This window comes from Antedon mediterranea, chromosome 10 (genome assembly GCF_964355755.1).
Source record: "Antedon mediterranea chromosome 10, ecAntMedi1.1, whole genome shotgun sequence".
Classification (NCBI taxonomy): Eukaryota; Metazoa; Echinodermata; class Crinoidea; order Comatulida; family Antedonidae; genus Antedon; species Antedon mediterranea.
The window spans coordinates 16599974-16613594 of record NC_092679.1 but is presented as its reverse complement, the minus strand read 5'-3'; the positions used below and the strand labels follow the sequence as shown (position 1 = coordinate 16613594).

General features: G+C 32.7%; 1 protein-coding gene across 1 annotated transcript; it reads right to left on the bottom strand.

Annotated features, from left to right (window-relative positions):
• Window positions 1-2100: 2100 nt before the first annotated feature.
• On the bottom strand, window positions 2101-12263 carry LOC140060771 (BTB/POZ domain-containing protein 7-like). The gene is made up of 7 exons (XM_072107114.1): window positions 10694-12263; window positions 9008-9216; window positions 8331-8406; window positions 7343-7647; window positions 6607-6778; window positions 4632-4936; window positions 2101-3695 (listed from the first exon to the last, which is right to left on the bottom strand). Exons 1-7 carry the CDS (start codon window positions 11871-11873, stop codon window positions 3477-3479), a joined length of 2466 nt encoding a protein of 821 aa, XP_071963215.1. The 5' UTR covers window positions 11874-12263; the 3' UTR covers window positions 2101-3476.
• Window positions 12264-13621: the final 1358 nt, after the last annotated feature.

Genomic DNA, 13621 nt, shown 5'->3' with positions numbered 1-13621 from the left:
TGTGTAATACAGAAAATTGTATAAAATTCATAAATGTGTGTATTGAAGATAATTTGTAGTAATGTTATAAATCCTACAGTATATTTTATTATACAATATACAGTGTATGGGCACATAGTCAAGTTGAAATGTACCAATCCTTTCATTTGACATCATACTGATTATACTTAAAATATTACTTTTAGATCAATACAAACATGAATGGGGGTCTTAAGCCTTGTCTACACTATAAAACTTTATGTGACAATGAAATGTGATGTGCCCATATATGGACATGTCATAACACACTTTTTTGTCAAACTAGTTTGATAATGTAGACAGAGCTTTAGACTCAGAGCAAGCTAAATTATTCTTCAAAAAACCTGTGGCCATGTTCACACTTATTCACACAGACGGCAAGCAAAAAATTCTACTGTAATGTGAACACAACTTTAGGAAAATCCTTATTTATTGACTTGGGTGAAAAACTATGTATGTGATTTTGTTTTGCCCATGGGTTTTACGTGACAAGTATTTTTTTCTTGTAAATACATTATTAATAATATTTTGTTGATTTATGAAATGTTTGTATATATAGTATGTAAGGAATATCTCACTTAAGTATAATTGGTGGACAATACCACTGGTCTATACATCCTAATGGGACTTGAACCCGTAACTCTGGTGTAGAAAGTATTTTACCACAATCACATTTCTGCAATGTGGTTTCTATAGTGGGTTTCCTTTTTAACACCAAGAAATTCCCAAACTTAAAGATGTATTGTCCCTTTGACTAATTCCAAAAAAATAAAAAATAATAGATTTCGAAAAAAGGTGGGTCATTTTGAAGTATCATAATAGTTATTAACTATCACCAAAAATTTTTCGGAAAAAAAAAAAATTAACTGAAATACAGACGTTTTTTTGTTTAAAAAATAACTTTGACTTCCAGTCAAAGTTTTCAATCAAAACATATCCCATAATGAAACGCGCTTGTTTGGCTACTCTGTATGCATAATAATAAAACTTCCTCATGATCTGTGTGAAAATACCCTCTTAACCGTGACGAGTTGTAAACAATCCTAATTTAGCATATGCATAATGCGTACTCATGGTTTGAAATCTTTGTTTACTTTCGCTCATGACGATTTTCCAGATGAAATGTAATCAAACTAATTTACCTGTTAATTACGTAAATTTGTTGTTTTTGGCTCAAATTTTCGACTTAAAGTGAATAACTTTAATATTACATTGATATGGCCACTTTAAATTTAGAATATTTTGACCTTCATTTTTTTGTGTTTCAAGGGACAATACATCTTTAATTGTTTATTAAACATAAGGAGAAAAAGTTTGCACTGTACAAATGCTATCGCTACAGAATAAAAACACTTTACAGAGTAAATATGAAAGGAAAATATCGGCTAAGACAAAACTGAATATTTTCAGTCTATCAAGATGATGTATATCAACTAATATAGAAATAAATTGGTTTTATTATCAATTAGGATTATTAAACCAAATATTAAAATTTCACAGAGAAATATTTTAAAATCATGATTATTTAGCATAATATGACGTCACATAATAATAAAATGATTTACTGAGATTAAATAGATTAAAATTGTTTCAATAAATCAATCAATATAATAATATTTAATTAAATTATATACTGTACATGATATACATGTTTAAAATTAAAAATATTAAAATAGAAAAATAGACAGAGTAGAACCCATATTAAGGGGACACCTACGAGGACTCCACAATGTGTCAGGTGTGTCCAAAAAAGATGGGTTCCACTATATGTACCATATTCTATGCAAATTAAGGTGATTATGTAAATATGAATATATAACATTTATTCTATACCCATGCACAAATACTATAAATAATTTAATATTAAAACGATTCAAAATTAACTACCAAAAAATGCACCAATTACAAGCAACTAAATTTCAATTATTATTTCATAATATTTTTCATAATAATTAATTAATTTATGATATACAATAAAGTAGCTAGAATCTATGTAAATATACTTTTCTTTTCTATAACATAGTCGTTAAAAATCATATCTACATCAACAATATTTTACTTTACGTATACAGATTTATATTAATGTTCTTAAAATATTTAATATTTTTATTTCTTGTATTAAAAATGCTGAATTTTATTACATGCCTGAAAATTGTTTTAAATGTTAGCATATCAAAATGCAATGTACAGTGGTCTACTTTATCAAAACAAACAACAAGAAATAGGAAGATTGTGCTAGACATGGTAAGTCCTTCCTATACATAAAATAACATTCTCAAATTTCCCTAGAAATCTGATATCATGGTTCAGACCAAAAATATCTCTTTTCTGTAATTAATTTATTATAAACATATTTTTTCTCCAACCACAACTTACAATATCCATTAAAAAAAATATTCAAAACATTTTCCAGCAGCAGTCTAGAGTCTGCCTTTTAAATAATAAGATTTTTGTATATTTTCCTTCTATAATATAATAATTACACAAAGGTACACATTCACAATACAGCAGCATTTTTACATTCTTTTATGAGAGAAAGGGATACAAAAATAGATATATGTAATATATTTATAACACACACACATAATATATCTAAAAGTAGTAAAGAAAAATATAAAACCGTTATTTAAGCTACTTTCAAAAAGTACATTTTTTTTAATTCTAAAATATGCACCCCTATTAATACGGGTGTCTTTTAAAAGCGGTGTTTCTTAATAGAAGTGTTTCTTAATAGAAGTGTCCCTTAATAGAATAATTAATAGGGAATCCCTTAATAGGGGGTTATTTATGAAGGATGTTGCTTAATAGGGATGTTCCTTAATAGGGGTGTTGCTTAATAGGGGAGTCCCTTAATAGGAGTCCCTTTATTAGGGGTCCTTCAATAGAGGTGTCCCTTGGTAAAGGGGTCCCTTAGTAGGGGTGTTGCTTATTAGGGGAGTCCCTTAATAGGAGAGTCCCTTAATAGGGGTCCCTTTATTAGGGGTCCTTCAATAGAGGGGTCCCTCAATAGAGGGGTCCCTCAATAGAGGTGTCCCTTTGTAAAGGGGTCCCTTAGTAGGGGTGTTGCTTATTAGGGGAGTCCCTTAATAGGAGTGTCCCAACAGAGGTTCTACAGTAATTAAAATAATATTGAAAGGTATGTATTTTAAACAATCAGGATTTTTTATTGGTTTTTTTAAGGTTTTATTGTTTTTGGAAAATAAAAAAATATAAAAGAAAAAAAAAAGAATTGCTATTGTTATGCAAAACCTTTTTCTAGGCCTCGTTTTAGTAGCTGACAAACCCACTAATTGCATACCTTTGTTTTACAAAGCATTGCAGTGGGGTGAGAGTTTTATATTTGAACCTAAAACCCTGATAATGGAAGGCAAGTATGTTTAACCACCAAACTGTGCATCTGTATAATCTAATAATTAACTTTTACACTACAAATGAAAGTTATATGTAAACACAACATGTTACACGTCTGTACATGCATTAGTATCACGTCTGCTATGGCCTGGCTTATTACTTGATTTTTTCCTACGTGAAAAGTGGCCATCTCCAAGTTCTGGTTCCTGCAATAACATTTGATTGACTGATGGAGCTGTAGCTATTGTGATGTCAGGACTTGATGGAATTGCAATGTCTGGCATGATGTCGCTGAGCATGGGTACAACTTGTGCAGCAGCGGCAACCTAAACAGAGTCAATAGAGACAACCATCTTTAGTTAACAACATTTTTTTTTATTTCATACACATCCAGCATCGAGTAACTTGCCAATTACAGGATGCATAAACTATTTTATAATTTATCGTGCTTATAAATAAAGTCTCATTTGAGGCTTAGGGAGTGGAATTGAAAGAGTCGTGAGTTATAACCCTGACACTAGGTCAGAAAGAATGTTAACCACCAAGCTACAGCTCCACTACAATGAATAAATAAAATGATAATTAAAAAGAGAAATTATTTTGTCAAAATATTGCGCTTTATTTGGAACAAATATTCTAGGGCTATAGAAATTAATTTATTTTTTTATAATTATATACACTTATCCATACCAATTAAAAAACAATCTACTGGCAAAAATTACTAGTTTGCTAGAGTGAATTGTGAGCCAAGGACAACTAATTCTCTCCATGACATAATAAAATAATTTTAAAGCCACAACATCCTATTTGCTGTCAATCATACATTTAGTTCCTGTCAACAACATTACAAGTTGCAAAGGTTATTTCCAATAATGTGCTGTACAGCTAAGTGGTACATATGTATTGCACAATGTGCTTTTGTTAAAACATTTTTCCTTTATCCCCAGGTATGGTATATCTTTAGAGAACTTTACATTAAGTAGAAAAGCATATTTTTACCAGACTAATCCATAACAATGAAAAAAAAAGAAACCACAAAAACATACATTGCATTTTCAAATTCTAGAAATAAACTATATAAAACTAACAAGGGGCAATATATGTTTTAACAATACAAATATTTAGGGTCAAAAAGGTGTTTCCTTTTAATAGGGGTTCTATAAACATAAATATAACTGGAACAATCGTACATTCTACCTAATATAATTATCATTTATGGTATTAGAGTATTTTAAATATACGTAAATGAATATACACTGTACCTCAGGTGGATCTGGTGTAGGAGTAACAGCGCCATCTTGTGAGCCATGTTGAACATCCCACACTCGTCCGAACATTTCTTCTTCGTCGTCACGTCCACAATCCTCGCCATAGTGTTCTGGTATACTTTGAAATATTTCAACCGACTCGTCGGGCAGGCCAAATTCACGGACTACCCTTGTCCGAATCTCACGTGAAACGGCTGCACTATCAGTATGCGCAAGAGCAAATGCTCGCTGCGTAAGGTTGCATCTTCTCAGCTCTTTTTCACGTTGTAACATTGCTGTTACCGTCGAGTTATCAGGTACTGAAAAATACAAGTTTATTTGTAAATGTAGGTTTTCTTCCATCAAAGATGCCGCCAATTAAAGACCGCTTTCTTTGGATAAACATAAAAAACAGTTTTTTGTTTTTTTTGTGGAAGTTAACAATTTTTTGTGAAAATATTATTTTATTCCATTTTTTTTTCTGCAGAAGATATTAACTTTATTAAACTTACAAAATGGCCAATACAAAATCTGATTTTATTAATTTTCATTTTCATGTTTTTGGGGGACAATAAAGTAATACAAAACTACTGAATGCGAACACACTATAAAAGAACAAATAAATACAATCTATATTTATCCTACATGTCAAACTAAAAATCAATTTGAATGAATCCAATAGTTTGTTTAAACAACCAAATCGTATTATGTGTAAAGGTTACGGTCTACATTAGTGAGTAAAAGATTGTTTACTTAACCCACAAGCTCTACTGTAAGACCCTGTCTGCATAAGTTTTAGGCCATGACCCCAATCTAAATGATTCAACATCCAACCCTGGAATGGTCAAATGTGGGTACGGCTGATGTACTACCAAACACAATCACAACCATTTACCAAATTACTAGATCATTTTGGAAAAGCAATTTATACAATGACATGTATCTCCACCACATCATATTATCACTATTTTTTCATGTATTTACTGTAGGATATAAATTTCAGCACATATTTTGGACAGATTTAGATGTAGCAGTATTGTCACAATTTTATATCCCCATTATTAAGCAAACCTTATAAACCCATGTATAGAAATCTAAAAATTAAGTGTTGTATTGTATAAAAGCCCTGTCACAGGTTTGAAACGCGTAAGAAGCATAATTTCATCATCAAGTTATGGTAGAATATCTATTTAATAGTTGAAAGTTATGCTACATAGTGTACTGTCCCTTATATTAAACACTGTGTTTAAATTTGTTTTAAGATATATTATGCATGTAAAGTGTATGCTTAACTTCATGTGACTAGATCATTACCAAATATTCCATAAATGGTAAAATTGAAAAAAAAAGATTTTATTATCATAATGCCTAAATTATTTTTCAAATAAATCCCTAGCTGTTTCAAATCCTGGTAGAAGACCGGTCTAATAATTAACGATTTGTCACAGTCCTAGACAGAAGCCGCCTAATTAAAGATTTATCAGCTGGGCTAACACTCAGCCAGACAAGTGTTAATTCTCAGACCTGATATTAATCATCATTGATATTTTCAGATATTTATCAGGATCTAGAACAGTTATCAAGAATAAACATTAAACTACAATGTATATCAGACTTCATATAAACAGCAGCAAGGTCAAAGCAGAACATTTCTACAGCATTAACAAAGAATGTCAATGTTCTAGATTAACCTTTGACCATCTGACAAATGGAAGTTAAAATCATGATATATCCGCAATTTGCGAATACCATCCGGAGGTTAGTAATCCCTAATGTAATACAAGTACGGCAGAATATTTGACAAACAAGGATGTAGTAGGCATCATGGGATATATTTCAATTGTAAAAAAATGAATTGCTTGAAAGTCAATTTGTCGTTCAGTCACCTCTAAGCTTATGTGGCAAAAACAATAGTTTACACAGATAGAGGGCGGCACAGAAATAAAAACATCTATTTTTTTCTTGACACACTCTCATTATGATGTCATACCTGGTAAGTTATTTGTAACAACTGATGGTGGGTATGATGCACACTGCCCTCGCTGGTTTGGAGAGTACTTTGTATCATCCAACATATAGAGCGTATCCGGTACGTGCGACATGCGTATCATGCGTAAACGTACCAGCTCCATCTCTGCTGCCATTTGCTCTTCTAGCATTGTCTAAAATAGAAAATCATTCAGATTAGGTAGATGAACTGCCTAATACAATGTCTATACAAGCTCAGGTATATAAATAAATCATAAATATATTCTCACAAACATTTTTCCATGTCACAAAAGTGAAAATGTGCATGCGAATTAATGAACACTTGCGATTCACTTTCAATAGTGGAAAACCAGCTTTATTTTGCCCAGTTGAGTATCGGTTAAGGCAGGGGCACGGCAAACCATAGCTACAAAATCGGCACAGGTTTAAGACACTTCTCGACCATTGTTCTGGTGGTAGAACAAGTCTTCTCAGATAAGGACTTAAAACTGGAGGTTCAGTGTACACATCTGGTTCGTTTGCACGAGTACATCTTTCAGAAGAGTAGGGAGTTACCCGGGTATACTAATCTATTCAGCCCGTTTTTGTGGACAGACGAATAAGCACCGTTTGGTGGCAGCACTCGACACGAAGGGATCCTTAGGGAAGAAGAAAGTTGTGATATGTGTCGTCCATACGTGTGGGCAATTCAGCCCAGTAGGCTACAAGTCACAGGTTATTTCCTCATTGACATTTACCTTTGCTTCTTCCATATAAGGGCTGAAAAGCCTAGGCCTTGGATACCGTCTTCTTGATTTGCCTTTCACCCAGTAATTCACAGACAATGGTTCTTCCCCATCAACCATGTGGGACGGTAACATTGGGATTAGTCCACGCTTGATGGCGCTGTTCAGAATGTCATGATTACGTGGAATGATGTGCTGTACTCGTACATATGGTATGATGTCACTGAGAATCTCTCGTAGTTCCATGTTGTCCAAGTCACGCCGTTTAATACCTTTACGACTTAGGCTGTGCTGCGTGTTGCTGACTACATTAGGTTCTGAAAATAAAAAAATACAAGTAGATATATCAAAAAAAGATTTTCTATTGTAAAGTTATCAAGAAAAGCAATTTTTTTTTCACATATTTCACATTTATGACAATGCATTAATAATACCTTACTGGTAAAAAATTGAATGCGAAAATTAAAATGGAAAATAAAAAAATGTAGGGTAGCTGAGCACTGTTTCTATAATTTACAGTATGATTTATTTATATATATATATATATATATATATATATATATATATATATATATTCCCGGAAGGAACCATTTGTACATGAATGACAATTTTAGTGTCAGTGAACTCGGCCAATCAGTGCACAGCAATTCCATGTGATCGATTACTATAGAATTTCATTGCAACATTCAATAAAAGTAATATAGAATAGTTATCATTTAACTTTCATATTCAGTAAGGTCTTCTATTAGACTACTTATCCTATAACTTTTACATAAGGTTTTGCATTATAAATAGGTGCAATTGGGTGTCGCATTTCAATCTTAATTGTTTTACATGTCTGAATAAGGTATTGAGGAAGTGGCCCTGTTTTGACCATAATACTGGTACAAAGACAAAGCTAGGATTTTAACTTCCATGTATTGAGATCTAGTACTAATAGATTTTTTATATTTAGAAGGCCTGTCTGTATTATTAGCTTTTAATTAATTTGATTATTTACCTCGTTCTTCCATTTTCTTGACAAGTTGCTGTTCCCCCCATTTGACCACCGCTTTTAATACTTCAAGTTCGCTTGCCTAGAAAATATAATAAATTAAATTGTATTATTGGGCTACTGTAGGGAGCTTTCAATTTGAAACAACTTAGGAACTGGTTACGTTATGTTATCATTGTGCACATACAGTGCCATTAGTGCCATTGGGACATGCTTCCTCACTAGCTTTCTCACACAGTTTTAGTTAATTCTAGAGGAGCAGACGACAACCAACAATACAATATATGGTCAAACTAGTTTGACAAAAAAGTGTGATGTGCCAAAATATGGTAGTGATATAACATCATCAAGTCCATATATGGGACTTGTCTTAAATCTGAACTACTAGATGAAGTGAGTTTAGACCTCTGACAACCAAAGCCTAATGGCTGAAGATATATCAGCAATAGGGTATATTTTCTGCACCAAGACAACATTTTGAATCATTATACATGACATAATCTTATTAAGCTCTGTCTACACTATCAAACTAGTTTGAAAAAAATTGTGATGTGCCCAAATTTGGTAGTGATATGCCCAAAAATGGTAGTGATATGACATCATCATCATATGGGCACATCACATTTGTTATAGTGTACACGGAGTTTAAGAGACGAAATGAAAATTTGAATAACACCAATCACCTGCAAAAAGTCTGATTTAAGGGCAGCTAGCAAATCACCCTTTGTGATGTCACACAATGTGGAAGAATTCATAATTGACAGAAACTCTTCTTTCATGTAATGCATGGCTTGTCTATGCACCCAGCTTGAACCGTGAGGTTGACAGCTCCAACTCAAAATAGTAATTATGTTTTCAGTGCTGATACTCTCTGCTATTACATCTTCACAGGCTATAGAAGACAGATAACATATACAAAAAATGTGTTAATCCAAAGGTAAATTACTGAAAAAAAATGCTAAATGTATTTTGAACTATTTTGATTTTTAATTTTATAAGTTCTTCTGTGGCCCCAGGCATTTCATGTTATGGTGACTCTGTTGCTTTTGGGGTGCCAGGACATGATGATGGACTCTGTTGCTTTTGGGGTGCCAGGACATGATGATGGACTCTGTTGCTTTTGGGGTGCCAGGACATGATGATGTCGAATAAATAAATGAAAATATGAATGAATGAAATCACTGGCAGGATCTCAATGAAGATACAAATAAAGTTTTAAAAAAAACAGTTGGGTATAAAACAGCCAGAAAGCAGTGCCAAGCTTTTGGAAAACACTAAATCCTTCTTCGTGGCTATTTTTACTACAATTCAATGATGTTTTCTAAAACATTTTTTCCCAGTAAGAAGGAAATATACTTGAATAATTTATAATCTGACTTTTTCCCTTTTTGGCAAAGGGACCATTTAAAAAGATTGTCACAAACAAATTTCAGTTTCAAATAAAATCTACTGTAGAGAGTGAAATATAGTTGTTACTTTATTTAATAAATAACCTTTAGTATGTACAGTATGTAGTATGCATTTATTATTGTAAGAACGGGAAAATGGCTAAATGCTTATTCTACAATGTTAATTCTGAATATTTGTACGTTGTTGAAACAATGGTGAACTACGAATATGAATTTAGAAATTAATAATTTCAGAGAGAAATGTTTTTGATACAAATTTTATTATTCTAATTCTTGAGAGGAATCATTTTTCCAAGAAGCAGTTCTAATCACTGCACAATATTTTAATATCATTTCTAGCTTTTGCATTTTAAAAATAGCAATAACAAATTCATAATCAGAAAAGTAATTCCATTAATGTACAGTACACGGATGTGCTACTAGTGAACTTATTACTGGTTAATGAAGCAAGCTGTTTTTCTACAATAAATTGTTAATGCTTGCTTAATTTCATATGGAAACAGGAAGATATTGTACTGTCCGTCAGTGCAATAATACTTTCCCTAAAATGTAGGTAATTTATAGTTCAAATGATCGGTTTATTGTAAACACAGCATTAAATATTAACCAATTTACACTGCAGTTAATGAGATATTTACCCCTTTTACAGGCATTATTGTAATTTAACAGAAATCTAAAATCACTACTGTAGCAACTCAAAATTTGTTACTTGAACTCCTCCTAAACAACTTGACTAAAACTTGCACCGTTTGAGATGGGGCAACTTTTAATAGCCTAGGTGTGTTTTTTTTTACCAACTTCCTTGTGAAAACTCAATAGAGCGTTTTTCGATCACATTCTCCACATCACATTCAAGTAGAGTTATTTTCAGCATATTGGATTTCTTTATATTATAAATTATACAAGGATGGACCTTGATTTCAGCTTTGAAAAGAAGCTGAGATTCTGTTTCTGACCTACCTTGTGCCATGGATGTCATATCAAGAAACTGCGCTATCTGATAGCACTCCATAGCTTGATCAATCCGCGAAACTGGTTTTCTACCAAGAACCATAGCTTGAGCTTCACCTAAACTGCTCTCAAGCCCATCGTCTTTAATCAACGACAAATCCAAAGTGTCTAAATAAATTGCGTTTAATAACACATGGGCATACTTTTTAGGAATTACATTAGCGTCCAGTACAATTTTGGTCCTTTTTGGCATTTCGTTTTCTCTCCTCTCTTCCGATTCTCTGTGCTTCCTTTGCAAGAGGTTGCGGAAGAATGGCGACCTTGCGGACAAGATGGCTTTGTGACAGAGGAATGTGTTTCTGCTGGATCTGCTGGCACTTACTGGCATTTGTTCACTTTGTTTTGATTGTGAATCCGACGCAAATACTACAATAGCATCTGCAAATTCACCCGTATCTAATAAGTATTTAAAATCTTGTTCTAAAATATTTGGTGTACCAAATTTATCTCCTAATTGTATCAACACATCAAGGCTTTCTAATCGTGGGTCGTGAGTGTCAATTTCTCCGGTGTACAAATATTTCAACAACACCGAAAACATGGTAACGTCCACGCCTGGCAACTGATTGATTGGAATACTGTTGCAGTAGCCGGGAAATTTTGCTAAAACTTCGCGAAAATACCGACACCGTACAGAAAGAATCGCTCGGTGTGCCGGGAACACGGTTCCCAGAAAAATCAAGTCTACGTCAGCACAATGCTGACACGCGTAAAGATGGCTTAAATTCTGGCTTAAGGAAAGCGTTTTCGGTCGAGCCAATGTCGTTTGAATTGACATTTGTTTTAAAATTGCTAGGGATTCATATTCATCAACTAGCGCTTTAACATCACGTATATTCCACGACGACAGCATGTCTTTGACTGCACGAGCATAATCAAGTGACTTTGTGTGTCTCTTTTTACCCACTAGCTTTTTCTTTATCGTTGCTAAACTTGTTTTCTTCTTCTTTTCCTTCTCTACTTTCACGGGCATTGTGGCATGCCTCGGTTCAAGGACCTCATCGCCACGAACAGACGAATCTCGTGGGAATAGAGTGGCACTATGTTCACGGTCCATGTCAAAGTTTACTGTTCGATGCTTGGACCTATCTCGACCTTGTCCAGGTATCGATGTAGCATTGTTCCCCATAACAACGCTTTGGAGTATACTTCAAACTTTTACAAAATACGTTCTTACATAATGGTAATAATTTTCAATAAAATTCAAGTGTGTTTTTCACAATAGTACAGAACACACTTGCTACAATCAATCAAGATTCAAAACAACAACTGGTGCGCAATCAACAGATTTTTTTTCTTGGTTTTGTTTCAAGACATCTTTTATATCAATCCGCTAAGCAACAGTGGTTCAGCATGTGTTGATGATTTCCCTTAATGTCACTGATTGTTCTGCGTCCTAGAAGACAAAATTATAAAGATTGAATTTAACAGAGCCGGATGACTCATATAAATTTATGAAGTAGAATTGAGCTCACCTGGTAGATGTTATTGACTCATCCCTGACCCATCCAAACAGCTCATTGTTAAAAAACATTTCCCATACTGTACAGTAGGTCAATTTTATAAAAACAACTGTACACTGTAAAATACTATACCCTCTAGATTTTATTTTTATAAAATGGAAAAATGTATCAAGAGAAGTACTGTACCTAAAATAAAAAGCTTGGGTGTTAAATATTGTTTAATGTTGAAAAACATTTCCCATACTGTACATACAGTACAGGAGGTCAATTTTATAATAATATTATACCCTATTAAATACTATACCCTCTAGATTTTATTATTATGTATCGAGAGTAGTACTGTACCTAAAATAAAAAGCTTAGGTGTTAAATATTGTTTGTTATTTTTGTTGTCATTAATGGGTTGTTACCCTATTTCCTGCTCAGAGTCTAGATCCATTCAAAGCGCTCTGATCTTAACGAAATAGCGCTATATAAATGTCGTATCCTTATTATTTTATCATTATTAATAATATAGTGGTCGAATAAAAATAAACCTCTTAAAAACTATGAAGACAGGAATCATAACGTACAGTACACAGAATTTAACTATACTTTATAAAAATATTTTTATTTTATACCATGGAAAAGATCTAACTTATCAACAATTTACTTCCTTTAAAAATACAAAATGGTAGATTACACAAACCCCACACTACTGTATTATACTAATTTGTCAATAGTCTGAATTTAATATTTGTATAGACATAATGATAACAGATTTTCTAAAAAGGATGTTAAACAATAGATTAAATACTATTGAAGAATTTTGTGAATAGTGCAGTAATGTAAAGTGTTATCTGAGAGTGTATTCACATAGAAATGTATTGGTATTCAAATACTAACAGTACAGAAGAGTATTCAATTTCTCAATACAATTGATGTGTGTTTTTCTTGGTAGGAAGCCATAAGTTTTGGAATAAACTACATACAATACATAGGCAGGAACAACAAACAAATGACATGTAGTGTAAATATGAGGTGTTGATTTAGCAAAACATTGTAGTGCAATATTAACTGAAATTGGTGGAATACAGTATTTCTGATTAATGAGATTACTACACAAATGAAAGAAGTTTCAATAAGTACAGGACTGTGGCCTTATTCACCAATTATTCTTGTGAGATATTTCCCGTAATTAAATAACAGTTAAGTATTTTTAGTAAAGTCAATTTTTAATATACTGTAATGCTTTAAGATAAGAAGTCCTGCAGCACCATTGTTTTATGTCATGATGTTCCTTCTCTTTACTGCTTACGGAAAATATGTAGGGATTATTCTAATCTGTTGCCAACATTTATATTTTATAATAAACAGGAGAAATTTTATACCCGGAGCTATAGTACAGTACCCTCCTTTAAATGGTTTAATTGGA